General features: G+C 34.4%; 1 protein-coding gene, 2 long non-coding RNA genes and 1 pseudogene across 4 annotated transcripts; all 4 read left to right on the top strand.

The window, feature by feature from the left end:
* The first annotated feature begins 1,413 nt into the window (after positions 1-1,413).
* On the top strand, positions 1,414-2,367 carry LOC146927176 (putative N(6)-adenosine-methyltransferase MT-A70-like; annotated as a pseudogene).
* A 3,757-nt stretch (positions 2,368-6,124) lies between these two features.
* Positions 6,125-6,713, top strand: LOC146927175 (uncharacterized). Its single transcript, XR_015005602.1, has 2 exons — positions 6,125-6,219; positions 6,565-6,713. It is a non-coding gene; the product is annotated as an uncharacterized LOC146927175 (long non-coding RNA).
* Positions 6,714-10,375: 3,662 nt separating this feature from the next.
* On the top strand, positions 10,376-11,324 carry LOC146927174 (protein FAR1-RELATED SEQUENCE 5-like). Its single transcript, XM_085707025.1, has 2 exons — positions 10,376-10,471; positions 10,590-11,324. Exons 1-2 carry the CDS (start codon positions 10,376-10,378, stop codon positions 11,322-11,324), a joined length of 831 nt encoding a protein of 276 aa, XP_085563151.1.
* LOC146927173 (uncharacterized) lies at positions 11,324-12,589 on the top strand. Of its 2 annotated transcripts, none has more exons than XR_015005601.1 (2): positions 11,324-11,513; positions 12,334-12,589. It is a non-coding gene; the product is annotated as an uncharacterized LOC146927173 (long non-coding RNA). The 2 variants fall into 2 exon arrangements; XR_015005600.1 differs by lacking the exon at positions 12,334-12,589 and adding an exon at positions 11,867-11,969.
* Positions 12,590-12,686: the final 97 nt, after the last annotated feature.

The raw sequence follows: 12,686 nt of genomic DNA, 5'->3' as shown, positions 1-12,686 counted from the left end.
GTGATTTCCTTAATTAATCTCCTCCAAAATTTGACTTTAATGCATTAAACACTCTTAACTTTGATAGCTTTATCGAATCTCAAATACTTTTCTGCTGGAAATTATACTTTCACATGTCCATCTTTATGAGTGATGATTGTTTTAGAGTGTGCGAAACCTTGAAACCTCAAACTTCAACATCAAAATTGCATTGGCTGATGATGATGGTGTCGTTGAATTGGAAGTGTTTGTTCTAAGTGGCAAAACAACAATTATGGTTTTGAATATAGACAGGACTCGTATTTTGAGAGAGAATTTGCTGAAACTGCAAAACATCAGCAACAAATTGCTACCAGTAGCGCAAATGTGAATGGTGTTATGGCTGTGATGGGTAGGCCAGTTGATGGCAACCAATGTTTTCCGGTGGTGCACCATGGGGAGCACCAAGACTAATGGGAGTGTTGGCTGCACGTAGGGTATAGGGTATTCCATCGATGTATACACTCCCATTGTGACCAAATGCATCAGTGAACAGAAACCAAAACATATGACAAGATCTGAAGGATCTTGAGGCTTTATTGAATAAGAAACTGTTTAGGGAGATGCAAATATCTAAAACTGGTGAAGAACTTTTGGATTTAATTCATCCGACCGATTGCAAAGAAGACTGCTATAGCTGGTAAGGTTCAAATTCACTGCTTACTTTAATAGGCCATACACTATAGCATTTATATATTTTAATCTAATTCACATGTTTACAATGTGTTTTTTCAGTACAAAACTAAAGATGGTTTCAGGTGAGACAATACTGTGACTGACTGATGAAAGAAGATTGTATACGCCAGACCGGTTCCCTTGAAGCGTGTGATAAGGTTAATGACAAAACAATATTTTATTTTCTTGTTATTTAGATTCTCTAGTTTCATTTCTAACTTATTCACTATGTATTGGTTTGAGCTTACATTCTAAGACATGTGGTTTTCAACTAATCAAACTTTGAAAATTGGTATGATCATTTTTATTTAGCCTTTCTTGATGTGCATTTGTGATCTTTTTCTCGCCAGGTTCATTTTAGACGAATCATTTCTCTTCATACTGACATTAATTTAGGAGACTGCTTTTTTCGTCATACTTGCCGACATGATGGTATGGTTTTTATCTCTGGAATTCTACTTATGTTGACTTTTTTATCCATTTGGTTATGTCCGTCAGAAGTTTGAGCTGTGCTCTCTTTTGTTTTTGGGTCTTTTTATAGGTATGCAAGTATGTTCACTATGAGTATGACCCTACACCTGATGTGCCTCCAACAATGATGGGCGCTCCTCCTTCCAAACAACTAAAGTCTCAGCATGCTGAATATAGCTATGAAGTGGAACTTGGGGAACCACAATCGATCAACTGTGGGACATTCACATGGAGCTGCCTTACGGAACAATGACTGATGATGAAATGCGCACTCTTAATGTCCTGCTCTACAAACTCATTGGCTTGTTTTTCTATGGGTCAATGGACATGCGATTGAACTTGAACGAGAATGGTATTTACACATAGGTTTGGTCATATGCTAATTTATTTGGCTTGCATGTACACCATAATGTTCTCTGCAGCTAAGAACTTTGGGAATATCAACGTGTTGAGGAGATCATTTTGGTGAAAACAAATTCATTTCACTGAATAATTATAATTGGCTGTACGTGCCATTGGCTCAATCAGTGCAAGGAAATTGTCTTGTTGGATTAAAGGGTGGTCTTGAAGTAAACAAAACATTGACCCTGATGCCATGGATGCTGAAGTCCGGGAAATAAGCGGCAAGTGAGATGAGGTTTGGATATCCACTCAGGTTTTTATAGTTAATTATGCCCCTCAATGCTTAGCCTAACTTTGAAAGATGTAGTAATTAGTAGTCATTGAAAGCTGGAATTGTTTGCTCCCAATCTCCCATTCACAGTTGAGTGTGTATGGTCTGTTGATAGGTGCCGGCAAGGTGTAAAGGCAGCTTATCTAGATGTGGAGGTGCATACAGCATCACCTCTTAGAACTTCTGTTATGGAAGTAGACTCTAGTGTTTCTGCTCAAACAAGGGGTCCATTTTCCGGCACATCAAAGTCGACTGCAACACAGTTTGCTGTGCCTGCAGCTCCAGCAAATACCTTTGCTTCAGAGGAGGAGCAATGGCAATTGATGGACACTAAGTTTCTACCAATTCAATCATAAGATTTTTGTAGGGAAAATTCTTTCATAATGCTTAAGGAAGAAACAGTATTTTGTCCTTTGTCCCATTTTTAGTTTGTGCTCTTTTAATAGGGATGGTAATGTAATTAAATAATTTTGTACTTGAGAGCTATGTAAATAAATGTTGTCAATGGTGCATGACATGTTTGAGTTCTATTTTGATTCGAAACAAACCTGAACATAATCAATAAAAACTGTTGATTTGTTTTGATGAATCATATGAATAACGAGATTCAGTTTTTATTGTAGAAATTTTTATTTACGATTTTTGGCTGCCCATAAACCATTGGAGCTTTTTTTGTTTACACCCATGATTTTTAAAAGAGGGATGCTACCACACACCCTATGCTAAACTGCCACGTCACTTTTTCAATTAAACATTGTGAAAGGCTACCGGCACAACCGGTTTGGAAAAAAATGGCCAAATCTCCAATCTTTCAAACCACCGCCGCATCCCTCATCTCTCCCACCTTGCCAGCAATCGCTTCGTCGTTAGCCTTACTCTTTCTGGGATGATTTACTTTTGATGTTAATCTGGATTGTGGTTTTCAATTGTGAGAACAGCTTGCAAGAGATGTTCAATGTGATAATATTTGTTGTTGGTCCTAACATAACATAAAACATAAAAGAAGAATGAAAATTGAAAAAGCTTGCAGTAAAGGATTCGGATCTTCTCTTCGATTGTAAAACTAGTTGTGGCGGTAGAAAATCTAGAGAGAAAGACTATTCTCATAAATCATGGCTGATGTAAGCTGGGAGAAAAAGAGATCAGTAGTAGTCGAAACTTAGATCAGATTTTGGAGTGTGTTGTTGAAAAAAAGAAAGAGTAGAAAGATGATAGAAATTGTTAGATGGCTTGAGTGTCATCTGATGCTGCAGTTTTTTTTCTTCTGAAAGTAGAAATAAAAATTAAATATAGGTACAAATGCTGAACCGGTTAGCAGGTTAGTCATTAGAGTAAATGGGTAACGTGGCACCATATAACAGCGTGTGGTTAAAAGCGAGTGGTACAACAACTGACGCTAGCATTGCTCTTTTTAAAAACCTCCGTTTGATGGTCAGGATATGATAGAGGCAGGATATGATATAAAGCTAGATAGAGATAGGATATGATATGGACATGATAAACATTAATCTTATCATGTGTTTGCGCACATGATAACAAACAGGATATCATTATAATTAAATGAAAAAATTGCTCTCATAATTAATTAAATATTGTAAAAATGGCATGTTATTAATTATGATAGAAAATACATGTTACCATTATTTTAAAAATGACAATATTTTAAAAATGGCAGAATATCAAGATAATAAATAAGGAATGATTTTCTAATCCCATCAGGATAATTTCTAACCCAGCCTATACTCAGGATAAAAATTACAAAGGAAAGTCAGGATAGGATAGGAAAATGATTTATTTTATCCTATCTCTTTGGTGCATCAAACATGAGATTTAAGCAGGATATGATTAATGTATCATATCATGTCTCCCTATTCTGTCCATCAAACGGACCCAATGTCGGGATTTATCCATCCGGGAAACAACACCGTTTTGTTCAGATTTATCTATTTGTAGGTGAGAAAAATAGTGTATCCGTTCGTCCGAATGGATAAATCTAAGAGTATTGTTTATTTGGAGTGTTGGTGTTTATGTTATAATTGGCACTATGAAATAGGTCGTGTATATGGATTGTGAACACTCCTAAATAATTCATGCACCATTTCCAACTCCTAAACAAGATTTTCAGCACACTTCCAGCTGAATATAAGCTGATTTCAGAGAAGAAATATTTGTTAAAATTTTAGAAACTATGGTTGAGTTTCGACAACTTCTGGTTCTTGGCTTCTTCTATGGTTAAAGGGTGCACCTTCCAGCTGGTAGCATAGCTAACACCAATAGAGAGACAGATGAACAAGCTTTCTGTCAACAGAATCAAAATTAACACAGAACCTGCAAGCTTTCAATGAAGTTTAATCAAGCAAGCGGACTCGGGAGAAGACGATGCATGTGTGAAACAAATTCGACATATAAAAAATGTCAGCTGCTAAAAGTAATGTGCTATTTACATACTTTTGGTTCTAGCAATATTTAAATACTTGTATATACTTGAATTAAAGTTTACAATATTTGTAAGCAACTACCAATCTAGAAGTAATGAGCTCAAACTTATTAAGCAAATTCGTAACTATAAAATGTAACTTATAGTTTCCTCCAAGAAACTATCTTTATTTGAAAGAATATAAATGTCTCTCTTCTCAAGTTTCTTAAACCAGTGCAATCCTTACTCTGTATATAGCATATCCAGAAACCATAAAATCTAATTGTCTTTCAACCTTGGAGTTTAAGCATGTAGAACATCAGAAAATTATGGTTCTAATCTATCATTATGATCACAAAATGTGTAAGAAACAAACAAAGTTAGATCTGAGACTATGTGATACTACCACATTTGGGTTGACATAGTCCATGAACAAGTTGCAAAGCAAAACAGGAGCATTTAACTCAGTTAAAAAATGTTTGATTTCAATCAATCTAAACTGCAATGTTAGAAATAATTGTTTAGATAATTACATACCAACATCTGAAATTAAACACAAATCATTTGAATGTTATTTATTCATTCTAAAGTGCAAATTATTGTTTAGGTAATTACATGCCAACATTCACCAATTCATCATTTACAATAAACCAAAATAAAATAAAATGCAACATTTAGTTTCTAAAGCCCCTCCTCCTTCTTAGAACTTGATATTGGATTGCCGGTAGGGTCTCATCCGTAATCCTCAAAAGACAAGCACGTAGGTCTTCGTCTAACCATTTTCCAACCCATCCAAAGCCATGGTTCGAACACCCCTGATGATCTATAATGTATCTAGAGTATCTCAAGCAATAACTCCACATTCACCAGCCTAGGTGGTTCTCCCTTGACAGGGGGCAATACCTTAGGATCAGATATCCAATAGAACCAAGCCATGTATCTTGGTATGCACTGCCATGGTGACTCCACCTCTAAACCCCGATGATCCTCGTGTATAACGTGCAACAGAAATCCAAGAAATGTTGATCAACACCAAACACAAAAATAGGAGCTACCTCATTATTATAGGAGTATTAACTTAAGCTTTGACAAAATCAAGTAATAAGGGTTGTAATAATTTCACTAAACGGCAAACATGTCTTGTATCGATCGAAGTTTTGTTAGTACTTAAAAATTTCAAAAAAATTCTATTTTTGTATTGATTCAAGCATACCATGTACCAAGCCAAACTCTTCATTTTTTGGATTTGTCAATTTTTTTCAGTATGGATCGATCCATACATACATGCATCGATCCAAAATTGTTTTGTCAAAAATATTTTGAAATCCTTAAAACATGTAACAATCCATATGTTGCACATGTCGATCGAAGAGGGCATTTTTAGTTCAAAAACTAAAAAATTCTTTTGCTATCAATTTCAGTTGCATCTATATCTATCTATTTATTATTATATGAGCAATTTGTGAACTTTTGTGTGTTTGTATAGCCAGAAAACTACTCCAATATAAGCTCAACCTCTTTTGCCAATGAATCTCTTATTAGAATTCCCCACAAATTCTATACCGCACCAAAGCAACTGATTAAACTGCATTCTAGTTTCAACAAAATTGAAACAATGTGATATTTCCAAGACCAGAAATTCAATTTAAAAAAGATAACTATTTTCATGAGGGACCATATATATGTTCTATTAAAATTTGTTATGAGTTGGTTTGAATGTAGACCCAAATTTGTTCTTCGATTGGCACATGTTCATTGACCTAAAACTCAGGTAGAGTTTAGAATGCACAAATGCAATAGTTGTGCACAAAACACAACTTGTGCATATAAGTGCTGACAGTCAATTACAACCGTTGATATATTAAGTGCTGACCGTGCCGGAGTTCATCTCTGCCGCGCCGGAAAAGTGGTTGACGGCCATTTACTCCATTTTTCTCCTTCTTGGTGCATCTTTCTGTTTCTAAAGGTTATCTAGTTGCAACTGAGAATGTTTGTCATGATATCATGTGATTTGACTCTGATGTTGTTAACTAAGGCTTAGTTTCCGATTATGCAAGATGTTTATGTTTTTTTTATTTTATTTTGGGATTTTTGAATCTGAATTGAAATATCCTTACAATAGTGATGGTAAAATGATATATTTTGAATCTTAAAATAGGTTGCTGCTAGAACCGTGAATTGTAATTGTTCATACTTGCTTGCATACATTGCATAAGCTTGTAATTGTGTAAGTTTAGTTGCCTTGGTGTGTTTTCAATCATTTAACACACCTATTGAGATGTTGGATTTGAATTTAGTCTTTTCAATGTAGGATTTTCTCAGCAGTGAATATTAGCATACATCCTTTTTTCTTTTCATTTTTAATGAAGTGTCATGTTTGATCAAGGTTCCGTGATCTGAAAAGGACCATATTTATCTTGTCTCTTTAGTTATTGAACTCTCTGGTTTTGGCCAGATGAATTCTTTTAAGTGTCCCTTGTAAAAAAATCCTGACATATTTGAAATTATTTGTGAAAACAAAGCTTAAAATGAGAATAGAAAATATTTTCTCAAACCTAACAGGTCTTTGTATACTAGAATTCAATTTCTTTTTACTCCTTGAGTAACTAAGTATTCTGAATTATTTAGATAGGCCCTTTTGTGGTTCTTTTTGTCATTTATGAACCACATGGTCAGTTCTGCTTTTTTTTCTTCCTTACTTTTGATCTTTGGAATCCGCCTTTCAAAATGATATATACATGTTTTGTTAGGATTGTTTAAACACACAGGCAATATATTGATAGTTGATTATGGTTTGTACGGAGTTCTCTTTTGCATGTTATGCTTTTTAATGAACAAGGTTTCATATTTGTTATGGTGACAGTGTCTTTCAAATTTTAGGTATGCTAAGGAGGTTCCATTTGGTTAGTTTGATTAATTTCAGAACTTTTTTTCTTCTGATGTGAAGTTGATATTGGTGTAATGGTGTAAAACGAAGGATATGAACAAGATGGGTGAAAAGGGATGAAAAGGATATGAACATGAAAGAATGAAGCAAAATATAGAAGAATGAGATTGAATATTTAGAAACTACTTTTTTTTTTTTTTTTGGTTTGCTAAATAAAAATATGTAAATTGAATATTATGCAATTCTATGATAATTTTGAATATACTTTGTTATTTTAATTTGAATTGATCTTCCGTATTTAGAAAAATAATGGAAAAAAAAGGTGCATGTGATAACTTATAAGACTCCTACAACATTCCTAGTTCCATTCTTTTGGCTTTGGCTTTGCTCCATGTGATATCCGACAAGGCTCGTTTTTTTTTTTTTTTAGGGAATGTGATAAGGCTTGTTATACTTAATTGTCTTTTTAATTAATTAAAAGTATTTATGTTGAGTGCGTAGAACGAGCATCAACTTTTTTTATAAAAAGAAAATTTCCATCGTTAGTTGATCGAAATTTACCCAAACGACAATTGACGTCAAACAAAATCATTTTGACTTAGGAATATGATCTAATTGAACTAAGAGTTAACTAGGAACATGAACTTCGACGATCAAAACCTTAGAGATAAGTTGATTCGACAAACCACCCATTTGGAAACCTAGACTCACTTATCTTCTGATTGAAATTTACCCAAATGATAAACGATATCAAACAAAATCATTCAGATTGTTGGATATGACTTAATTGAACTGAGAATGAACCAAAAACTTTGAATTTCGACGAAAGGATAGTTTGTGCGATTTATTTGTAACAAAACTTCAGATCGTCGAAAATCGAGTTTGTATTTCGTCCTTAGTCCGTTTAGGTTTTATTAAACAGTCAAATTAAATATATAGAAGAGAAATTCTTAGTTGGACACAACTACAAAACAAAAATTAATTACATGTGTCCATATAAATTTTATTTAGGCTTGTGTCAACCCATAAATGAATTAAATCATTGTTTCATTGTCTACTTTTCAAAACTGGTAACCACAGTTAAATAAATTTAAAATCGTTGAAACTCATAAGTGCATGCTTGTTTGAATCATGGTTGGTCCAATTTTTATTTTTTTTTATTGCCAATTTTTTATCACTCATCTTCTTCGCCCGCGAGTTTAAAACGGGTCGTTTCGACCCATGATCTGACCCGACCGGATCTTCCTCGATGGACAGTGAAATTCAACGATTTTTATGTATTTTTGCTCGGATTTGGATGGCAAGGAGAAAACACATACATATTTTGCAAATTCACAAGCCAATCGCAGTTAATTTTTTTTAAGCTTCTTGCAAAATCAAATGAGGTTAAAATCTTTAATTTTTCAGGGAAGTTACATCTTTTCACACAGTAATTTAGAGAAATAATTATTCACACAAGAGAAGTCTCATCAAATTGTAAAGCGAAAAATGGATTATGCGAAAAACAACATCTCTGAATGGTGGAGGAATCTTGGACGACGGACAGCCGACGGCGATCAGAAATCAACCAAGAGAATTAATGAATCATAATCTAGAAACCAAACTAAGATGCAATCTCCAAACTTCAATGGAAATTAAAATAAAATTGAAAAAGTTTTTTGATGAAGATCAAATTTAAATTAATGGGTAGGTTGATGGTGAGGGGAAATTTCTGGAATTATGAAAATCATGATGAAGAAGGAAACGTGAAAAAAAATCTAAAGTGACAAACTACTGTGCTGATGTTACCAAGGTGTGAATTACTACTCTCAATGTTTAACTTTTGGGGGGTGTTTCTAGCAAAAACAATAAAACCAATATTTCCCAATATAATATGTTTACTTTTACTAATTATTTATTTTTAGCAGGTCACCGGACCCCACCAAAACCTGCAGCTGTAGGTAAATGCACAAGTTGTGTTTTGTGCACAAGTATTGCATTTGTCCATTCTAAATGGCACCATAAAAAAGCATCCAATGCCATGACCCATGTGCCTATTCAAATTCAAAAGAAGGACAAATGAGATGAGGATGAGTTTTAGGGGTGGCATTTAGCCTGCACAAGCAAAAGACTTGTGCACATCTAGTGGCCTGGAAATGAAGGACAGCTGGCGGTAAAAAAGCACTTTTTACCTGCTGGAATATTTTAATGAAAACATATTATATTATAAACTATTCCATTTATTGTTTCTGCTGCTCACACCCCCTAAAACACCATCAGTTATCAGCAATTACTTGTACACCTCCTGCTAAAATTGAAACATGGAGAGTAGTAATTCATATTTTCGTTATACACGTGAAACACCACCATAAATCTCATTTTGAGTTTTGTTTCCCTTCTCCTTCATGCTTAACATGCTTCTTCATCTCCATAGCCACCCATGCTCTTGATATTTCCAGATATGCTTTCTCCTTCATGCTTAAGTTAAAGTTCTTATCCATCAACAAAATTGTTCAACATTATTTCACTTTCCTTTATTGATCTGGAGATTGCAGCTTAGTTTGGTTTATAGATCTAAATTCATTTTCAACTTAAAGGTATGAACATAACTTTGTTTATCATTTTAAATGTTTTATTATGCTATGTGGTTGTTGTATAGAAGTAGTGGGTTAGTGTTGTTGGCTAATATAAGATTCTGAGTTACCATAACTGAAAGAATAAATAATGAATTTTTGAGTTAGTTTTTTGTCAATGAAAGAGGGTAAGAAGACAACAATGGCTGCAACACCAAGTTTATGAGATGGTGTTGTGCATGGTCGTGCTTAAGTTACACACGACCGTGCTCAAACTCACTGGAGATTGGATGCATTTTGTTTACTATCACCATGACCATCGTGCTCAATAATGACACGGTCGTGCTTGTCGTAATGGAAGTAAATATGGTTGGTTTATGCTAGGTTTTGTGAGAAAAATTTTGAACTGCAATCTAGCACGGTCGTGCGTTTTACTGACACGGTCGTGCCAAAATTCCATGCATGAAGTTATAATCTTGAATGTTTTGGAGCACGGTCGTGCTGATTATAGACACGGTCGTGCTTGACATCCTGGAAGTAATTGTTTTTGCTTTCTACTAGTATTGCTATGTAGTGTTGTATTTGTCTAGTTCCTGCAATTTTGTTCATGTAAAGGTAGTGTGTGTTTTGGTGAATTTGTGATTGTGATTATTCAAATCCATGTATGTATGATGAACAGGAAGATGGATATTCATGAAATTCTAGAAATTTTCGGAATTCCCAATGTAAGCGACATAACTGGGGGATGCAACCTTAATGCGGAAGGTTCAGAGGTAGAGGTATGTTGATGTGATTACATTATTGTGTAAATTATTTTTGAAGTTAGCGAAAATCGTAGTGTAATTCTGATCCGAGGATTGTCAATTACTAAGTTATTTTGCAATTTTTATTGTACAGGACATGGACAATAGCTCTTGTTCGGAGAGTGATGTATGTTCCTCGGATGAAGATGTCGAAGACATGTACAGTTCGTTGTATGGGTGCAACTTTGACGATGAAACATCGGTTGATTGCATGGCTGACCTTGACAGAATTAATTTTAAGGAAATAGGGTCGGATGAAATCATGAGGTACCATTTTCAGGATCGTTTAGTTGCATTCAAGTTTTACAATTTGTACGGTTGTGTACGTGGATTTTCCGGTAGAAAAAGCCGTGTTGTTAAGAACAGGGATGGCGATGTTGTTCAACAAACCTTTGTTTGTCATAGAGAAGGTTACAGGGTTGAAAGTAATGCCGCCGAAAGGAAAAGAGAGCAGAAGCCAACTAGTAGGTGTGGTTGCATGGCAAAAATTCAAGTACACGTTGACGCTGGTAGCGGTCGATGGTACATAAAATATGTTGACGATATTCACAATCACACCTTTTTGGATGGGAAGTATGAGGGAATGCTACCTGCACATAGGAAGATGAGCGATTATGACAAATACCAAATGAAAATGATGAGGAAAGCTGGCATTCCTACGTCACGCATCTATGGTTTTTTTGCTTCACAGGCTGGTGGATTTAAAAATCTTGGATATACAAGAAGAGACATGTACAACGAGCAATTCAAGAACAGGGAGAGGAAGAGTACAGATGCAGAGGATGCAATTTCTTCATCCAAGCAAGTTATCCTGGGTACATGTCCGTGATATGTGCACTTCAGCTATTGTGTCCCTCACCTTGTTTCTAATGTCAGTATGAGTATCTCAATGTTCTTCTTTTGATCTGGTGTGTAAGTGGAGCTTCAGCTGGTTCTGATAAGTCCTTTGGTTTGTCAGCCTGAGTGTGAAAATCCAGGAAGTTCTAACAAAGCATCAGTTCCCGATGCCACTGACATGGTAATTTTATGACCTGGTCTATTTGGGTTGGAAAACATAATTCAATGTAATTATAAGTGTCGGTGTCATATCGGTGTCGGACACGACACATGTCTGTGCTTCATAGCTGCAAACTCTATTATACAAGTTTTTATTAGCACATAAGTAAAAATAAGATGACATAGGGTGAATTTTCTAAACTATATTTTTCTCATGTTGAATAAATATAACATTGTTGATTTGAAAAGATAAATAACGAAGAATTATGAGTCCAATGTGAAGACAAACAATTGCACAACAAGAAATAGGGACAAATTATTATGATATTGTCATTCAGTGGATCATTCATTAACCGACATGAATGTTTTGTTTAGGTGAGTTTGTTGACCGACAATGGAAGTACTAAGGATGATCTGAAAAGGACCATATTTATCTTGTCTCTTTAGTTATTGAACTCTCTGGTTTTGGCCAGATGAATTCTTTTAAGTGTCCCTTGTAAAAAAATCCTGACATATTTGAAATTATTTGTGAAAACAAAGCTTAAAATGAGAATAGAAAATATTTTCTCAAACCTAACAGGTCTTTGTATACTAGAATTCAATTTCTTTTTACTCCTTGAGTAACTAAGTATTCTGAATTATTTAGATAGGCCCTTTTTACTTTTGATCTTTGGAATCCGCCTTTCAAAATGATATATACATGTTTTGTTAGGATTGTTTAAACACACAGGCAATATATTGATAGTTGATTATGGTTAGTACGGAGTTCTCTTTTGCATGTTATGCTTTTTAATGAACAATGTTTCATATTTGTTATGGTGACAGTGTCTTTCAAATTTTAGGTATGCTAAGGAGGTTCCATTTGGTTAGTTTGATTAATTTCAGAACTTTTTTTCTTCTGATGTGAAGTTGATATTGGTGTAATGGTGTAAAACGAAGGATATGAACAAGATGGGTGAAAAGGGATGAAAAGGATATGAACATGAAAGAATGAAGCAAAATATAGACGAATGAGATTGAATATTTAGAAACTACTTTTTTTTTTTTGGTTTGCTAAATAAAAATATGTAAATTGAATATTATGCAATTCTATGATAATTTTGAATATACATTGTTATTTTAATTTGAATTGATCTTCCGTATTTAGAAAAATAATGGAAAAAAAAGGTGCATGTGATAACTTATAAGACTCCTA

This window comes from Medicago sativa, chromosome 4 (assembly GCF_051527215.1).
Source record: "Medicago sativa cultivar Bolivia chromosome 4, Bolivia_mono, whole genome shotgun sequence".
NCBI classification, from domain to species: Eukaryota; Viridiplantae; Streptophyta; class Magnoliopsida; order Fabales; family Fabaceae; genus Medicago; species Medicago sativa.
Note: the sequence above shows the minus strand (reverse complement) of the source record. Positions and strands in the feature narration are given on the sequence as shown.